The 16,122-nt window shown below is 35.8% G+C and overlaps 5 protein-coding genes across 7 annotated transcripts in view; 2 read left to right on the top strand and 3 right to left on the bottom strand.

Annotated features, from left to right (window-relative positions):
- Nucleotides 1–1,227, bottom strand: part of LOC104740035 (protein root UVB sensitive 3) — a 3,670-nt gene extending 2,443 nt beyond the window's left edge. The window contains exons 1-6 of the mRNA XM_010460537.1: nucleotides 1,039–1,227; nucleotides 878–935; nucleotides 725–784; nucleotides 581–619; nucleotides 436–498; nucleotides 272–328 (exon numbers count right to left, since the gene is read on the bottom strand). Coding sequence (XP_010458839.1) covers nucleotides 272–328; nucleotides 436–498; nucleotides 581–619; nucleotides 725–784; nucleotides 878–935; nucleotides 1,039–1,160 — 399 coding nt within the window. The 5' untranslated portion in view covers nucleotides 1,161–1,227. The remainder of the gene's footprint in view (nucleotides 1–271; nucleotides 329–435; nucleotides 499–580; nucleotides 620–724; nucleotides 785–877; nucleotides 936–1,038) is intronic.
- On the top strand, nucleotides 3,946–4,438 carry LOC104743295 (defensin-like protein 260). The gene is made up of 2 exons (XM_010464391.1): nucleotides 3,946–4,003; nucleotides 4,140–4,438. Exons 1-2 carry the CDS (start codon nucleotides 3,946–3,948, stop codon nucleotides 4,436–4,438), a joined length of 357 nt encoding a protein of 118 aa, XP_010462693.1.
- Nucleotides 7,136–10,223, top strand: LOC104740033 (probable inactive purple acid phosphatase 1). 2 transcript variants are annotated; one of them, XM_010460535.2, is made up of 11 exons: nucleotides 7,136–7,294; nucleotides 7,484–7,659; nucleotides 7,750–7,841; nucleotides 7,931–7,997; nucleotides 8,091–8,213; nucleotides 8,313–8,405; nucleotides 8,482–8,693; nucleotides 8,779–8,911; nucleotides 9,011–9,216; nucleotides 9,295–9,730; nucleotides 9,817–10,223. In XM_010460535.2, the coding sequence occupies exons 2-11, from the start codon at nucleotides 7,486–7,488 to the stop codon at nucleotides 10,120–10,122; spliced, it is 1,842 nt and encodes a 613-aa protein (XP_010458837.1). In that variant the 5' UTR covers nucleotides 7,136–7,294; nucleotides 7,484–7,485; the 3' UTR covers nucleotides 10,123–10,223. The 2 variants fall into 2 exon arrangements, with proteins under 2 accessions (XP_010458837.1, XP_010458836.1); XM_010460534.2 differs by having other exon boundaries at nucleotides 7,136–7,353.
- Nucleotides 10,278–12,081, bottom strand: LOC104740034 (ninja-family protein AFP2-like). The gene is made up of 2 exons (XM_010460536.2): nucleotides 11,090–12,081; nucleotides 10,278–10,949 (listed from the first exon to the last, which is right to left on the bottom strand). The coding sequence occupies exons 1-2, from the start codon at nucleotides 11,757–11,759 to the stop codon at nucleotides 10,525–10,527; spliced, it is 1,095 nt and encodes a 364-aa protein (XP_010458838.1). The 5' UTR covers nucleotides 11,760–12,081; the 3' UTR covers nucleotides 10,278–10,524.
- LOC104740032 (putative G3BP-like protein) lies at nucleotides 13,153–16,059 on the bottom strand. 2 transcript variants are annotated; one of them, XM_010460533.2, is made up of 9 exons: nucleotides 15,770–16,059; nucleotides 15,200–15,381; nucleotides 14,732–15,035; nucleotides 14,448–14,641; nucleotides 14,237–14,354; nucleotides 14,020–14,144; nucleotides 13,858–13,923; nucleotides 13,703–13,763; nucleotides 13,153–13,615 (listed from the first exon to the last, which is right to left on the bottom strand). In XM_010460533.2, exons 2-9 carry the CDS (start codon nucleotides 15,377–15,379, stop codon nucleotides 13,371–13,373), a joined length of 1,293 nt encoding a protein of 430 aa, XP_010458835.1. In that variant the 5' UTR covers nucleotides 15,380–15,381; nucleotides 15,770–16,059; the 3' UTR covers nucleotides 13,153–13,370. The 2 variants fall into 2 exon arrangements, with proteins under 2 accessions (XP_010458835.1, XP_010458834.1); XM_010460532.2 differs by having other exon boundaries at nucleotides 15,200–15,385; nucleotides 15,770–16,057.

Genomic DNA, 16,122 nt, shown 5'->3' with positions numbered 1-16,122 from the left:
TCATAAGGTCAGCAACAAGACGCCACATTTTTGCATTACTATCCAGGTTGGAACCCTGAAGAACAGAACATCAGACAATTCCCACATTTTACGAAAGGCTGATATTGATACTCAGCATATAAAGAGCATCAATTGCTGATAGGAAAACATCAAAATTTTCATAAAACAAAGGGAAGAAGAGGAAAAGGGAAGTTTTGTCAAAAAAAATAAAGAGGAAAAGGGAAGTAGAATCGATATGTATATGGTTGAGCAGAATCTACAATATAGGCACCTGATAAAATGTGAACAATATGCCTCCAAGCATCCCAGTAAAATCCCTCAGAAACCACTGCATATTACAAACAAGATATAACAACCATAGTCCCTTGCAACTTATAAAGCCAGTGAATTCTAAAGTAGGAGACATGTTAAATATCAGCAATAGAAGAAACTCACTTGAAATGTAGCACCTATAACTGTTGCGGATTTCTCACCAACGCCAATTGCACTCAAAAGAGCCTGAAATGAAACTAATCCAAATCAGAAACGGTGCAGCAGCAGACAAAATTTAAGAACTCAAAAGCTCAAAACTTGATCTCACCTGAGTGGAAAGCATCATCTTTATATAAGTTGAGAGCCCCTGCAAACAAAATATAACATAGCCGAGTCACAAATTCAACCACAGATCAAATTTTACAGTAGCTATAAGGCACACAATTACACAAAGCATATTCTCTCACATTACCTGTAACGTGTCCCATAACTGAAACCCTACATAATCCGGAGTTACACTACCAGGAAAGCCCTGCATCATCATACAAAGTACAATTCAAGACGAACCCTAATCCGAAGACCAGATTTTAAAAGGGAAAAAGAAAGAAAGAAAAAAAAAACTTACCTCCGGTACAAATGCTTGAAGAACTCGTCTCCATACATGATTGAAGCGATTAGAAGACCTATGATCAACCACCAGCAGGAGAAATTTTCTCAATTTTGTAGTGAATTCTCACTGAAACTATCAGATTTGGATGAAATAGAAAAAGGAACAAAAGACGAAACCTTTGGATGGAGAGAGAAGTGGAGGCAGTGATGGTTGCAGTTCTGAATAGCTTAGTAGAAGACGAACCATTCCATTCTTCGAGTGTAATTGATGCGCAATCAGAGACTTCTTCTTCTCTCATGGCGAAATCTTTGGCTTCTTACGTTTGTGAGAGAGAGAAAAAAAAAGTCTTGACTTTTTCACTTATTCAAATGTTTTTAAAGTTAAGACTTTTATGAGTTTTTTGGACTTTGGATTGGGGTTTCAAAGTTTGCCACAAAAAAAAAAAAAGAAAAGGATTGGGTTTCAAATTGCAATTGACTGAGTTTGATTATTTCATACCGAATTAATCATATCTAAACCAAACCGAACCAAAACTACATTCTCATTTAACCGAAATTGAAATTGACTGAGTTTGATTATTTCATACCGAATCGTCATATCTAAACCAAACCGAACCAAAACTACATTCTCATTTAACCGAAACTGAAATTGAAATTGACTGAGTTTGATTATTTCATACCGAATGAATCGAGCAGATACAGAATGAATTGTATGTAATTTCATAATCGAAAGTTTTCGAAGGGAGATTCAGATTGAATCAGGATCTTCATATGTTGTACCACAATTTCTCATACCAAATTAATCGAACCGGAATCCCATATTGTAGAACTGAGTTAAGTTATTGTTTTTGATTTGTGGGGTACACGAGGTTCTGACTATAAACAAGCGTAGCTCAAATGTCCACATCGTAGTCTACATGCAAAACGATCCCTTTTGGAATTGGGTTTCTGAATTTAGGAAAAATTAAAACAACATGGCACCAAAGTGTCTGAAAGAAATGTTAGTTTAGTGCTATTAATTGAGATCACGTCTTTGTAATCACTCTGCATCTGCTCAATTCCCTCTTGTTGTGGGTGGTACTGCCTTACTGGTAATGTTCATTAGTTTCTAGAACATAGTAATATCATATTTCATCCTCAACAAATTCTTCATCTTCTGGTACTTATGGTGGTTCTTTTTGTTTCAGGCTCTTCTTGTGAGACATGGGAAAGCTTGTTACAGTCTTGATGACTATTGTGTTACTTCTTGGAGCAATTCAAGAGGGAAAGTCTCATGGAGACCAACCTTTGTCAGCAATTGCTATCTATAGGACATCATTTGATCTGAATGAAGAAGCTTATATCAAAGCCTCTCCAACAGTTCTTGGAACTGATGTAAAGCTTTCCCTTTTTTTTTTTTTTTGATATCAGAAACATATATGCAAACTCTTAATCACCACCGTTGATCTAACTTCAGTGCTTATTTTCATGGTAACCATAGTGACTGGGTTACTAATTACCTTTTATCGGCTTTCCTTCTTCTTTATTTCCAATGTTTAGGGTTTTTTTTTTTTTTTGAGGTTCGAACTTCCATAAGTATTTTATTAGTCAAATGAATCCCATAGTAATTAATAATTACACTAATTCACTAACAAATTTTCCACGTGTAGGTAAAGAAGAAAAAATATGCAAATTTGTTTTGCTTGTTTTTTGCTTTTTATTTGCTAAAAATTTCCCTAAAAAACACTCGAATTTAAATTTCACCAAATCACAACCTATTTTTCTTTTTAAAAAAATTAAAAAATCTAAGAAATCGTTCAAAAGGTTTGATACAATTATAATATATATACTGTAAATCATTATAATATCAGATCAGTATTTATGTTTAATAAATTGTGTCCGTGTAAAGTTTACTTAGTGTTAACAATATTGTGGTGGTTTAGTGTAGTATTTAGAGGGTATCTATCTATACTATTTAGTTTGTGTTTAATACTTACAACATTTTTTATATGTTTTATAAATTGTTTGGTACATCACAAATCATTTTTTTTTAACAGTTAGAGATCAGTTTTTAAAATTAGTTAGTAGTGACTAAAGTTCAGGTTGTATAATTTTGATTAAAATATGTAATATTATAAAATTTGAATAATATTTGGTAATATAAAATATAAAAAACATTGTGCAACATTTTTTTGGGCCAGTTTTATGTTTGACCACAATTTGATGGGCCATGATTATATATATTTAGTGGCCCATAAATTCCAACATAATCTTTCAGTCAAACATGTTGATTATCGAATGAATCTCCGAAAAATTAGTAATTAATGTTTTTCTGAATTGGAAATCAAAATACAATGATCACACATAGAAGAAAATAAACCATATATTAACTAGATTATAAAAAAAATCAAATTCAATACATAATATGTAATACAAATCTTTGATGTGAATCATGTGATGGAAGAAAAAGTATAATAATGAAATCATATAGGTTTTGGTCTTATATAAAGTAATTTGATTTTTAGGGAGTGTATTTAATCTAATTTTCCAAATGATTTGAGTTTTCACGAGACTTTAAATGATTTTGATTATTTTAGGTAAGTTGATATGATTTATTGCAAAATTCTTTCAAATCCCACATGAAACCATAAGATTTGAGTTTATGTATTTTTAACTAAAAATTTTCTCTTAAATCCTTCAAAATCCTAAAGATCATTAAACTCTAAATCTACAAACTGTTTTAAATAACAATAGATTTTAAAATAGATTTTTAAATTATTTGTACAATAAAAATAGATTTCATGAGATTTTTTAAAATTCATAAATTAGTAACTAATGTTTTTTTGAAAAAAGGAAAAGTATTCTAATTGTTTTGACAAAGACTCCAAAAGTTGTTATAAGTAGATTTATAATCGGTTCTTTTGTCAAAGCTAGACCAACGTTTTTCTAAGAAAATTCGATCTCTTGGTCAAAGCAGCAAACCATTAGATAGAGAACTAGACTATCAAACCATCACATAAACTAGACTAGCAATAACTTAACTATCAAAAATATTTACCAAAGAAGACCAAAAAAAAAATTTAATCGGTGAAAGGGAAAACAAGAATGAAGACCGTTTCCTTAAAGCTTTTGTTATTGGTTTCTCTACTTGTTGCTGTTGTCGGTAAGTAAAAATATATATTTCATGCCTATAGGCAAAAACAAGGTTTTTTTTGTCGGGTGTGTTTTAAGAATAAAATCTTGCTATTTAACATTATTGTAACTTTTTGTTGTTTCTTATCTTTTATTTATATGTGCAGAAAATGGAGTTAGCATTCAAAGTAATGGAAGTTCTCTTAACAAAAACTCTTGTATACCAACATGCAGCGGCTGCGAAGGTGCTCGTGGTGGTCGTGGTGATCCCGGTTCACCACCTACTTGTTGTAAGAAGGATAGTGACTGTGATAAGTATTGCCCAGAGGGAGGTTTTTGCAGCAACCAATGCAATTGCGTATGTAAAATGGTTAAAGTGATGAACTATAATAATGTTCAATGCCAAACGGATAATGATTGCAACATGAAATGTTCAAAGCAAGGGTATTGCAAATTGGCATTCTAAAACAACACTCAGGTTTTGTACAATTGCATATGATGCATGCTTGTTAATTACAATGAAATAAAACCATATTATTAAAATAAACAAATGCATATGCGTTATGAGAAGAGAAAGTACAATGGTCCATTACTGGACGATTAATGTTGTTGCTCGAGGTGGAGAAGCCAATTTACCCTTACTAGAGTGTGTTCCTTCCATAATAAAGATTACGGTCTCGTCACACAGTCACACTACCGCATTTGATCGCTCTAACCTTCAGTTTGAGTACAGGAGAAGCAATAAACATAAGAATCTACGACTCATTTGAGGAAAAAAAAAAAAAACTACGAATGGTTTAAGTGTTTCTCCTAAGTTTGTATATAGTTAGCTTGTATCGGCTTTCCTTCATCCTTATTTCAATGTTTATTGAGTTTTTTTTTGGGTTTGAACTTCCATAAGTATCTATTTATTCGTAATCATTTTTTTGTTAGTCAAATGAATCCCATAGTAATTACCAGGGGCGGATGTAGACAAATATTTAGTATGGGGTACTAGTAAGACTAATAACTAAATTAGGGGATATATAAATAAATATTACATTATTTATTCAAGAAATAACAAAAAATAGGGTGGGGCACGTGCGTCCGCGACTGGTAACTACGCTATTTATTCAACGTGCGTCCGCCACTGGTAATTTACTAATTACACTACTACTAATTCATTAAAAACAGTTTCCACGTGTAGCTAATGAAGAAAAAATCATTTTTTTTTCTTTTTTTTTCCTTAAAAATCACTCTATGTTCACCAAATGACAAACTATAAGTAAAAAATTCTAATAAAATATTCAAAAGAAAATTCCTCTATTGAGCATATCAAAGACTGTTTCCCGTTTGTCCACAAAAAAAAAAATGTTTCTTTGGCCGAAATTTTTGAATTTTCCGTGACCCTTTTATAGAAGAAATGCATGCGTTTTGAGAAGACAAAGTACAAGGGTCCATTAAACAGGACAATTCACGAGTTGATGGGGATGGAGGAGCCAATCTAAATGATTTCTCCGACCTGAAACCTTACTGGAGTCAGTGGCGGAGCTAGTGACCAACCATAAGGGTCAATTGACTCTGGTAAAAAAAAAATAGTTGAATTTTGGTGTAAATAAAAAATTGATCCTTACCTAATAAGACAATTGACCCAGATAAAAATTAGTCCAACAAGATTATTGACCCATGTGAAACTATAAGTAGTTAAGCCTTATGAACAATATTAAGCCCAATAATACTCTTTATAGATATATTTATATTGTTAAGCTCATTCCTATAAATTAATCTAAATATTTAACATCTAATTTGTTTTTTTTATATACTATCGTAGTTTTTTTTATAACACATTAACACTATCGGAAGTCTAAAAAAAATAAGTTAAATTTATGTATTTTTTTTTTAAAAGAAAATTGTGACTCTGATGAATAAATTTTCTGGCTCCGCCACTGAGAGTGGTCGGTTATTCCTCAGCCTATTATTATGTTAAGGAAGGTGCTTTTGGGGAACCAGTGGGAAGAGACAGCTTTGAGAGAGGACATGTCTTGTTTACCAGATTAAATATAAAATTTCTCTATATAGCATATCATAGAATGTTAATTTTCTTGACCGAAAATTAATTTTGAGTTTTCTGTTGCCCTTTTTGTAGAGCAAATGCATGCATTCTGAGAAGACAACGTACACGCATCCATTAAACGGGACCATTCACGTTGTTGCTGGAGGTGGTGGAGGAGCCAACCTTGATTATTCTCTTCCGACCAATCGAACTGGACTGTGATCAGTGATAGAGATCACGGGTTTGTCTCACTTACGGCATTCATTGGCTCCTACCTCCAGTTCAAGACTCAAGTACAAGAGAAGCAGTGACGGAATAGTCCACGACTCGTTCAAGATATCAAGGGACTACAAACGTCTTGGCGTGCTCGTTTGATAGCTGTCATGCAACAACGCTAGCGTTTTAGGAATGAAGATAATAAAAGTGGCACGAATTTTTTTTGGGCAAGGAATAGCTACTAGGTTAAGCTTTTTGTATATTTAGAAATCTTGAACGTCCATAAGTTTTTTTTCTTTTCGTCCATAAGTATTTAATAATAATCATTTTTGTTACTCAAATACATCCCATAGTACTAATTATCACTAAGTCGCTAACAAAATTCCACGTGTAGTTAAAAAAGAAAAAAAAATATTTTTTTTCCTTTTGTTTTCCTAACAATCTCCTTAAATTTTCACTCAATATTATTACTTTAAATATCACCAAATCACAAACTATTTTTCCTTTAAAAATTAAATAAAAAATCTAACTGTTCGACCCAATTAGTATCAGAATATTCACATAAGTTTCTCAAAAACCAAAATTTCCTAAATATCACAAAATCTCCCAAAATTTATTATCCAATACACCCTTTTTATTAAAAATCTCCTAAAACACCTAATTGTTATTCCTTTAAATATATCACCAAATCACAAACTATTTATCCTTAGCAAAGAAAACTAACAATTCCACCAAAAACTACTATGCTTCTTATTAATAAAACTAAAAATATGAATGCTTTTTTATTTTTTTTTGTTCAGACATTAAAAATCTTAATTTCCCTAAATTTATTAAGCAATTTTAGGGAATTAAATTTAATAAAAAACTTATTTCCCTGAATTTAAGCAATTTTAGGGAATCAAATTTGAAGTATCGATGTGAATTCTACTCCACAGTGTGTCATTCAAACTGGCTGTTGACGAAACAAAGTCTTTTATCTATCCTTGGGGGAATCTCAAGAATGGCATATTACTTTATTCAGCTGACGTTTTTAAAAGACTAGTCCAACCAAAATCATCATCTTCTTCTTCAAAGGTACACCAATCTTTTCTTTCCTCAGATTGATTAGAGGCAAAAAAAAACGAAGTTTACGGGTAATAATGTCCTCCTCATTCTGTTTCTTGAATCCAGTTGTTAGGTTTTATTTTTCTTCGATGCCTTAATGATTCTGAATCTAGCAAGGTGTTTCAATTTCTGCTACATGTGGTTTCATTTGTGTTACAGACATGAGAGGATCGATTGTTGCAATATTGGTGACTGTTGTATCAGTTCTTGGAGCAATTCAAGAAGTGAATTCTGATAAAGACCAACCTTTATCAGGAATTGCTATCCATAAAACAACATTCCATCTCAACGTAAAAGCTTATGTCAAAGCCTCTCCCACAATTCTTGGATCTAATGTAATTACCATCTTTCTTCTTTCATCAGTTTTTTTCGTAGTTTTTTTATGAAACTTCAGTGCAGCTTCTTTTTTTTTTTTTTTTTTGCAGGGTCAACATAGTGAATTGGTGTTGGTTAAATATAGTTCTCCGGAACCATCAGATGATGATTGGATTGGAGTGTTTTCTCCTGCAGATTTCAAGTAGTTTAACACGAACTCTTTATCAGATTAGTAGTACTTCCAAGATTGAAAATAATGGAGTCTTTGTAACACTTTTATTGTTCCTGCAGTGCATCTACTTGTCCAGGAGATAACAAAATGGTGCAAACACCTCGACTATGTTCTGCGCCAATCAAGGTCCTTTGTTGCTTTCTCATAGCCTGTTTCTGCTTTTCTGCTCTGCAGCAAGTCTATAGCTTTTTGCTCCATTTTTTTTCTTTCTCTTTGCAGTTTCAATATGCAAACTTTAGTAATCCAAGATACAACAATACTGGACGCGGTTCCTTGAAGCTTCAACTGATCAACCAGAGATCAGATTTCTCATTCGCACTCTTTTCTGGCGGTTTGTTGAATGTAACACTCTTTCCACCCACAACTTTTCTAGCTTTACAAGTTTTTTTTTATCTTCATCTTTAACCATTCCTTGGTTGTTGCTTTTTCCTTGTGTAATAGCCAAAGCTTGTGGCAATCTCAAACAATGTAGCCTTTGAGAACCCAAATGCACCAGTTTACCCGCGATTAGCACTAGGCAAAGAATGGGATGAGGTAAGATTCTAAAACCCCTTTGGTGATCATTTCCTGTGTTACTAACCCAAAGAAGTTAAAACGAGTTTGTATATAGATGACAGTAACATGGACTAGTGGTTATGGACTCAACCTAGCTCAACCTGTTGTTGAGTGGGGCATTAAAGGAGGAGAGCGTAAACTCTCCCCTGCTGGGACATTGACCTTCGGCCGTAACAGCATGTGCGGTGCTCCTGCAAGAACGGTTGGATGGCGTGATCCCGGATACATACACACAGCTTTACTTAAAGAGTTATGGCCTAATTCCAAGTATGTGCCATGTGTTTTCTCTGTTCTAACCGATTAAATTAGCTTCCTGGAAGAATCACTGAGCTTTGGTTTGATCAATATATAGATATACCTACAGAGTTGGGCATAGACTGTCCAATGGTGCATTCATCTGGAGTAAAGAGTACCAGTTCAAATCTTCTCCTTTCCCGGGACAAAACTCTCTCCAACAAGTTGTAATCTTCGGAGACATGGGAAAGGTTTTGATCCTTTTCTTTAGTCTAAAGCATATCAGACTGTTCATTGTTGTAGTCCCAATACCATATTCATATACTTTTTCTTGTGCCATGTGGTTGCAGGCTGAAGTTGATGGCTCAAACGAGTACAACGATTTCCAACGTGCTTCTCTCAACACCACCAAGCAACTTATTAGAGACCTAAAGAAGACTGATGCAGTATTCCACATTGGAGATATATGTTATGCAAATGGATACCTTTCTCAGTGGGACCAATTCATAGCACAGATTGTGCCGATTGCTTCCACTGTTCCATACATGATTGCAAGGTTTTGCCTTTTGGTTTCTTTGGAAAAAGTTTGTTGGCTTTCTTGATTACTGAGTCTTTGACAATTAACTCTGTGCAGCGGAAACCATGAACGTGACTGGCCCAACTCAGGTTCATTTTACGAGGGTTTAGACTCTGGAGGAGAATGTGGTGTACCAGCTGAGACAATGTTCTACGTACCTGCTCAAAACAGAGCCAAGTTTTGGTACTCAAGTGACTATGGAATGTTTAGGTTCTGTGTGGTTGACACAGAACATGACTGGAGAGAAGGAACAGAGCAATACAACTTCATAGAGCACTGTCTAGCATCAGTTGATAGGAAACAGCAGCCGTGGCTGATATTCATTGCTCACCGTGTGCTCGGTTACTCCTCCACATCGTTCTATGCGGAAGAAGGCTCTTTTGCCGAACCAATGGGAAGAGACAGTCTTCAAAAGCTATGGCAGAAGTACAAAGTCGACATTGCAGTGTATGGCCACGCACATAACTACGAGAGAACATGCCCGGTTTATCAGGTAAAAACATCCACTACAAAGCATATCAAAGAAAGAATGAATGTTAGAAAATGAAATAACTCCATTGTTCTGTTTCTTTTGTGTAGAGTGTATGTACGACTCATGAGAAGAGCAATTACAAAGGTCCGTTGAATGGGACAATCCACATTGTTGCTGGAGGTGGAGGAGCTGGTCTTGCTGAATTCTCTGATCTTCAACCTAATTGGAGTCTTGTAAGAGATAAAGATTACGGATTCGTTAAACTTACAGCGGTTGATCACTCTAACCTTCTGTTCGAGTATAAGAAGAGCAGTGACGGACGAGTACATGATTCTTTCACAATATCAAGAGACTACAGAGATATCTTAGCTTGTGCTGTTGATAGTTGCCCTGCGACAACACTTGCTTCATAGAGACTTTGCTACTGCTTGAGCTCTTCTGTATTCCATTGCTCCTTGGTCTTTTTATTAAACTGTTGGGAGTGTTTACACATCAATTATACGTACTTTGAAGAGAGGCTACTGGGTGGAGATATCATAAATGAAACTTAGCTTAAACGCGAGAGAGCTAGAGAAAGAATCATTTGATGATGATACTTTCATGTTCACAAATATTACACCCTAGAGAAAANAAAAAAAAAAAAAAAAAAAAAAAAAACATGAAAATCTTGATCTTCATCACGATTTGGGATTTGGCATTCATTCTTATAGCCAAGAAACCAAAGATCCAAAAGATAAAAAAACAACGAGAAAAATGAAAACAAAGAACAAAAGACCGCATCCGTTTTCTTTTTTTTTTGTACCGATTCTTCGATTTTAAAAGGTCGAAGAAGAAGTGTTGACAACGATATGGCGAAGAGGACGATCCACATCTCCTCCGCCACCGTGTTTAACAAACTCAGCTGGTGTCAAGAAACTGCCGTGGCAAATGCACATTATCCTCACTTCCTCTCCTTTCCCGTACTTGTATAGAATCCCGTCAACTCGTCTTCCGTTTGGCCCGTCCCCTTTCGTAAACACACACGGCATGTCGAACAAACCAGTGGTAGAGGTAGCCATCATCCCTTTGCCTTTCCTATCAACCGAGTCCTCTCGTCTCAGTCCTTTCTCATTCTCATTCTCATTCACTTTGTTGCCTCTTGTCACACTATTCTGTTTCTCTGTTCCGTTGCTTCCGCTATTAGATGAACATCCAGCCACGATCTTCGGGCTTCTTTCATCATTACAACTGTTTGATGATCCTACAACACATAGATTCTGATAAGTCTCCCTCCCACTCATTCTACTCTACCACAAGTTCAATGACAAATATAGAAACTATACCATAGTGTTACTACTAATCCAAGTCTAAGAGACAAAAACAATGTATTGAAAAATCTACCTTGTTGATTCTTGTTGTCCAGCTCTGATAAGCTAGATGAGCTACCTCCTCCAGTTGCTCCGCCTCCTCCTCCTCCATCGGAATCAACACAGAGTTGTCTATTAGAAGAAACCAAATGTCTCTGCAAGAACCCACTTTTGCTCGCAGTGACCCATCTCTCATTCTCAAAGGACACCGTTTGGTCATCAGAATTCCCAACTTTAAAACTCTGTTTCTCGCATCTCCTTCTCTTAGCTTCCATTCTCCTCAAAGACTGCATCTCTTTCCTTTTCCTCCATTCCTCTTCCATCTCCGCCGGTAACGACGTCGTTCTAACTAAACCGACAGTGTAATTCTCCGGCTCGGCCTCCTCCATCCCCGTCACAGTCGCCGTAGAGTCATCAAACGGAAGAGTCCCGATAACAGAGGAAGATCGTTTGAGCTTCCGAGGAGTCTTGTCAACTCCGAATCGACCTCCTAAAGACAAACCAAGATTCAGCTCGATCGCAGCCTCGTCATCGCAGTCTGTTTCTCCTCCTACTCCTACACCTACACCTCCACTTCCAACACCGTTTTCAGAAATGAAACCTCGTGACAGATCTCTCGGGTATTTATTTATGTCTAGAGAAAGATTTGGCGTAACGGTCATTTCTCTGTTCCATGCCCTTTGTTGTCTACTTGCTTCCCCCATAGATTCCGATACAACAGAAAGAAACTTTTTTTTTTTTTTTGTTTCTCCTATTTAATACTAAAATGATGAAGAAGAATGGGAAAGAAAAAGAAACTTTGAATTCTCACATCCGATCAAAAATCCAAAATTGTTATCATGGATTTAAACAGTAAAAATATGGCAAATTTTCACATAAAAGTAAAATTAGAAAGAGACTCCGGCGGAGTTGTTGTTACCAGAGACGAAGAGGTGGTTAATTGAAATTGAAAAGCAGAGACGGAGAAGAAGAAGAAGAAGAAGAAGAAGACTGTTTTAGACATTAGAGAAAGAAGGAAGAGAGAAAGAAAGAAAGAGACAGAGGCCTTGACTGAGAGGAGGCAAGTGGCCGCCGAGAGAGCTGCCTGAACGACACGTGGCCGGTGGATTACGTCGGCGTTTCCATAGTACTGCTTCAGGAAACGTGTCGTAAAGTGACTGAGTTACCCAGTGTCACGACACGTGTCTTCCAGGTAAAAAGATCCGTTTTCTCCTTTCCCCCCCCTTTTTTTTTTTTTTTCCTTCTTTTTTGTACAAGTTAAAAAATCTCATATCACAACCCCAAAAAATCCGTAAAAAAGAGAAATCAAACAAATAATTTCGTCTAGAGAGTAAGAAAATTATAAGCACTTGGTTTGAGCATGGTTGGTTTTGATTTCAGAATTAAAATTTTGGTCTTGTAAAATTGTGAGAGAGAACAATTTGAATATGATATAAATCTAGGCGACTCGACAACGTCACTCACGTGGGATAGACCATAAGGACCCCACGAAGCAAGCAAGTTGATTGTGAAAAAGTGAACTAAGGAGAATAAAAACACTTCTATGTTCATTTTATATATATTTTTTAAAAGTAATTAAATTACTACTAGTACATAAAAAGCAAATTCATCAATAGGCTAGTACTAGTATAAGCTTAAAAGACTAATCATGAATTCATGATAATATAAAGTACTAATGGTAAAGTTTGATAATTGACGACTAAAAAAATCTTTTGATGGGGAAGAGTTAGAGATTAACATAAATGAGCATATAGCTTAGTGAAACAAAATGGTCTGGTTATTATATAAGTGATAGTTAGGTTGGAGAATGAAATCTATAAATTGAAAAGAAGATTTTTTAGAATCCTTGGTGGGTCTCTCCTTTGTTGAGTCAAGTGGGGGACCGACGTGTTGAACCAACCATGCTACGTGTTCTCCACCCGTTGGTTTGTGTCATAGACCTTACTGAGCTAACTCAACTCATTCACTTTCCCCATCACAAACCAAGCCCATAAGTTGAGAGGGTTGGTTGCCGTTTCAATAATTCAAAGTCCTTTTTGTTTCTCTATCTGATTTGGTCAAATATAATTTTGGTTTTGGCAGACCGGACCAGACGAAGCCTTAAAGATTTTTTTGATTGGAAAGAAACAATGTAATCATCAAATTATTTGTCCAAAACAAGTTCTCAAATGAAAAGAGATAAACCTACTCCAAAAAAAAAACCTTCTAATCTCTCTCTTTCTCTCTTCCTATAAAAGTTTCTTCAGATTTTCAATTTTTCAAATGAACAAAATAACAACAACACATCAGAGTTTAAGAAAAAAAAAAAAACTCTTTTAGCCTCTGGATTGAGCATTTTCACTGCCAGCTTTTACTGTTCCGTTCTGGTGAACCTTTCCATTACCATTGTTAGATTCACCGTTGCGTGATTCGCCTCCTCGTCTATCATATCCATTTCTTCCATAGCCTCGACCTCCACCATTATAACTGTTGCCTCGAGGCCTAAAACCGTCGTTTCTGTAACCATTCTCGCTCCTGTAGCCTCCGTTTCGACTTGAGGGTCTTCCATTATCGTTGTTGCCTGCAGAGGAATCAAAGGTCTTTTACAATCTTGAACTTCAGATCTTGGAGACCAATACAAAGTAGTAAAGCTTTACTCTTAACTTACCTCGTTTCTCTTCTATAGAAACTCTTCGGTTCCCGATTCTGATGGCTAATTCTTTGTGAGCCTAGAATTATGTTAGCAGGACATCATCAGAAGAAGAATCTAAAAAATCAAAAGTTTGTAAGATATTTGGTTGATGTTGAAAGTTGAAACCATACCTGGAGGACCAATTTCGTAACTTCAGCAGATTCAAATGTCACAAACCCGAAACAGTTTCCCTTTAACTGAAAAATGAAAACGTTTTTGATGGTTCAAAAAATTCAGCAGTGGAACAAAGCAAAACATGTTTCCTCTAAAGATCCATTTGGATAACAACTCACCCTGTAACTTCTAACTTGGATACCATCTTTCTTAATCGCTCCAAAACCTTTGAATGTTTCATTGAGTTGCTCGGGTGTTGCGTCCATAGGCAAGTTTGCAACAAATATGGTGGCACCATCCTCGGCTGACACATGAAAATATGTAAATCATATTAAGACATAGACAAAAGTGGAAAATATTTGGTTTTCCTGAAATGTTAGAACATTGAATTCAAACCTGGTTGGTCGACTGTTTCAGCAGGAGAGTGTTCAGGAACAGGAGCAGGAGCTTTGGGTTTGGGAGCAGCACTCGGCCTTGTCACAGGCTTAGGCTTAGGCTTGGCAGGAGATTGGACCTAAAGCGTAAGTAGCAAAACATTTTAGATTACCTAAGTAAAGATAGCGCGAGAGAATTGGATTTTAGTACTTTACAAATAAAGAGGACTCACCATTGCTGCAAATGATTTCTTGGGAGCATCCACACCATTGCTGATATCATCCTTCACAACTTTTTCCTCCGGGGTTTTGGGATGTCCATTTGCTACAGCTCTTTCTGGTCTCTTCTCTGTAACTTCAGTTGTTGGTTTCGACGCAGGTTGTTGAGTAGGGATAGTAACTGGCTCAGCAACTTCATTTGTTGGCTCTGCAGATCATAATCAATATTCCCATGAATCCTGAAATGTAAAATTGATATTCTTGATTGACAAAAACACATTGGCAAATAAATACTCACCCACTGGAGTAACAGTTGATTGAACCACTTGAGGAATCACCTCCTCGACCTCTTTCTTGCTAGCTTCTGGTTCAACAATCTCATCAGCGACATACCTAAAGACATCGTTCAGGACAAAGTAGCTTCCATTCTGGGGCACAAGGAAAAAGGATTGAGTAAATCTCATTCTTTCACCATCTTTCACGGTCAGTAAACCAGTGACTAGAGTAACAACGCCATTCTTGTAAGATGCTTGTGAATCAGCAGTCAAAATCTGAATCTTTGTGTTCTGGTAATCGAAGGACATGATCTTGTCATTGATAGCCTGCAAACAAAATCAAAGAAACTCTTAAAATCAAAACTTTGCTTCCAAGTAAAAATTAAAAAGATTTTGCACTAGTTGGAACTCAAAAACAAACGCAGAAGAGACATCAACACCTAATCAAACAATGAACTTTTAAGATTCATCTAATCGAAACCGAAGCTTACTTTTAAGGATTTGACAGAATCCATCTCTCCATCGGAACCCGGGCGGCCTAAAACACTATCCTCGCGATAATACTGATACACTTCCGCTGGTGATTCATACAAGTGGTTGTAGTACTTCTGAACAAACGCATTGCCCACAGTGTGTGGATCCATAACTGGAGCATTCGATTCGAGTGCCATCTCTACCTAATCCCAAGAAAAGATTCATTCATTAGCGTCAGACAAACAAAGTAATGATTCTGTTTCATCTGAATCAAACAAGAAAACTCAGTACAAATCCCACATTGTCAATTCCAATCTACGCAAAAGGAATTCACAAATCTCAGTAGATCCTATAGCTTTACTTTCAAGACTTTTGCCAAGAAGTGAATCTATAAAAATTGAACTCTAAAGATCTAATCTTTAAGGCTACACTACACTTTGAAGTAAAAATAAAAAGAAAGGCTCAAGCTTTTACAGAGGAATCCACAATAAAGGAGAAGACTTTACGGGTAGATTCTATAAAACCTAATTGAAAAAGTGCAAAAGATGAAAGAATAGGGTATACGAACAATGAACAAAAGCAATTACCTTGGACGATGAGAAGAGAGGAGCAGAATCAAAATCTCAGATCAGTTCGAAGAGAAGGAAGAAGAAGAAGACAGAGTAAAGGACACAAGAGATATGAATATAATATTTATATATAGGTATGGTGTCTATCTTTTTAGGGTTTTGACTTAGAAATCTCCGACGAGAATTGGGGATTTTTGTAGGGCTTTTGCTACAGATTTTATTCAATTAAACATTATTATTTATGGTATAAGGAGGGAAATTTTCCTCGAATTGTTTTTTTGACGATTACATTTCTCGAGTAATGGAAAATTTGTGGCTAAGAAATTGGGAATGTCACAAAAGAAACTAAAGAGAGAAAATAGGCAAGTTCA

This window comes from Camelina sativa, chromosome 14, assembly GCF_000633955.1.
Source record: "Camelina sativa cultivar DH55 chromosome 14, Cs, whole genome shotgun sequence".
NCBI lineage: Eukaryota > Viridiplantae > Streptophyta > Magnoliopsida > Brassicales > Brassicaceae > Camelina > Camelina sativa.
This window is presented reverse-complemented; position numbering and strand designations above follow the sequence as displayed.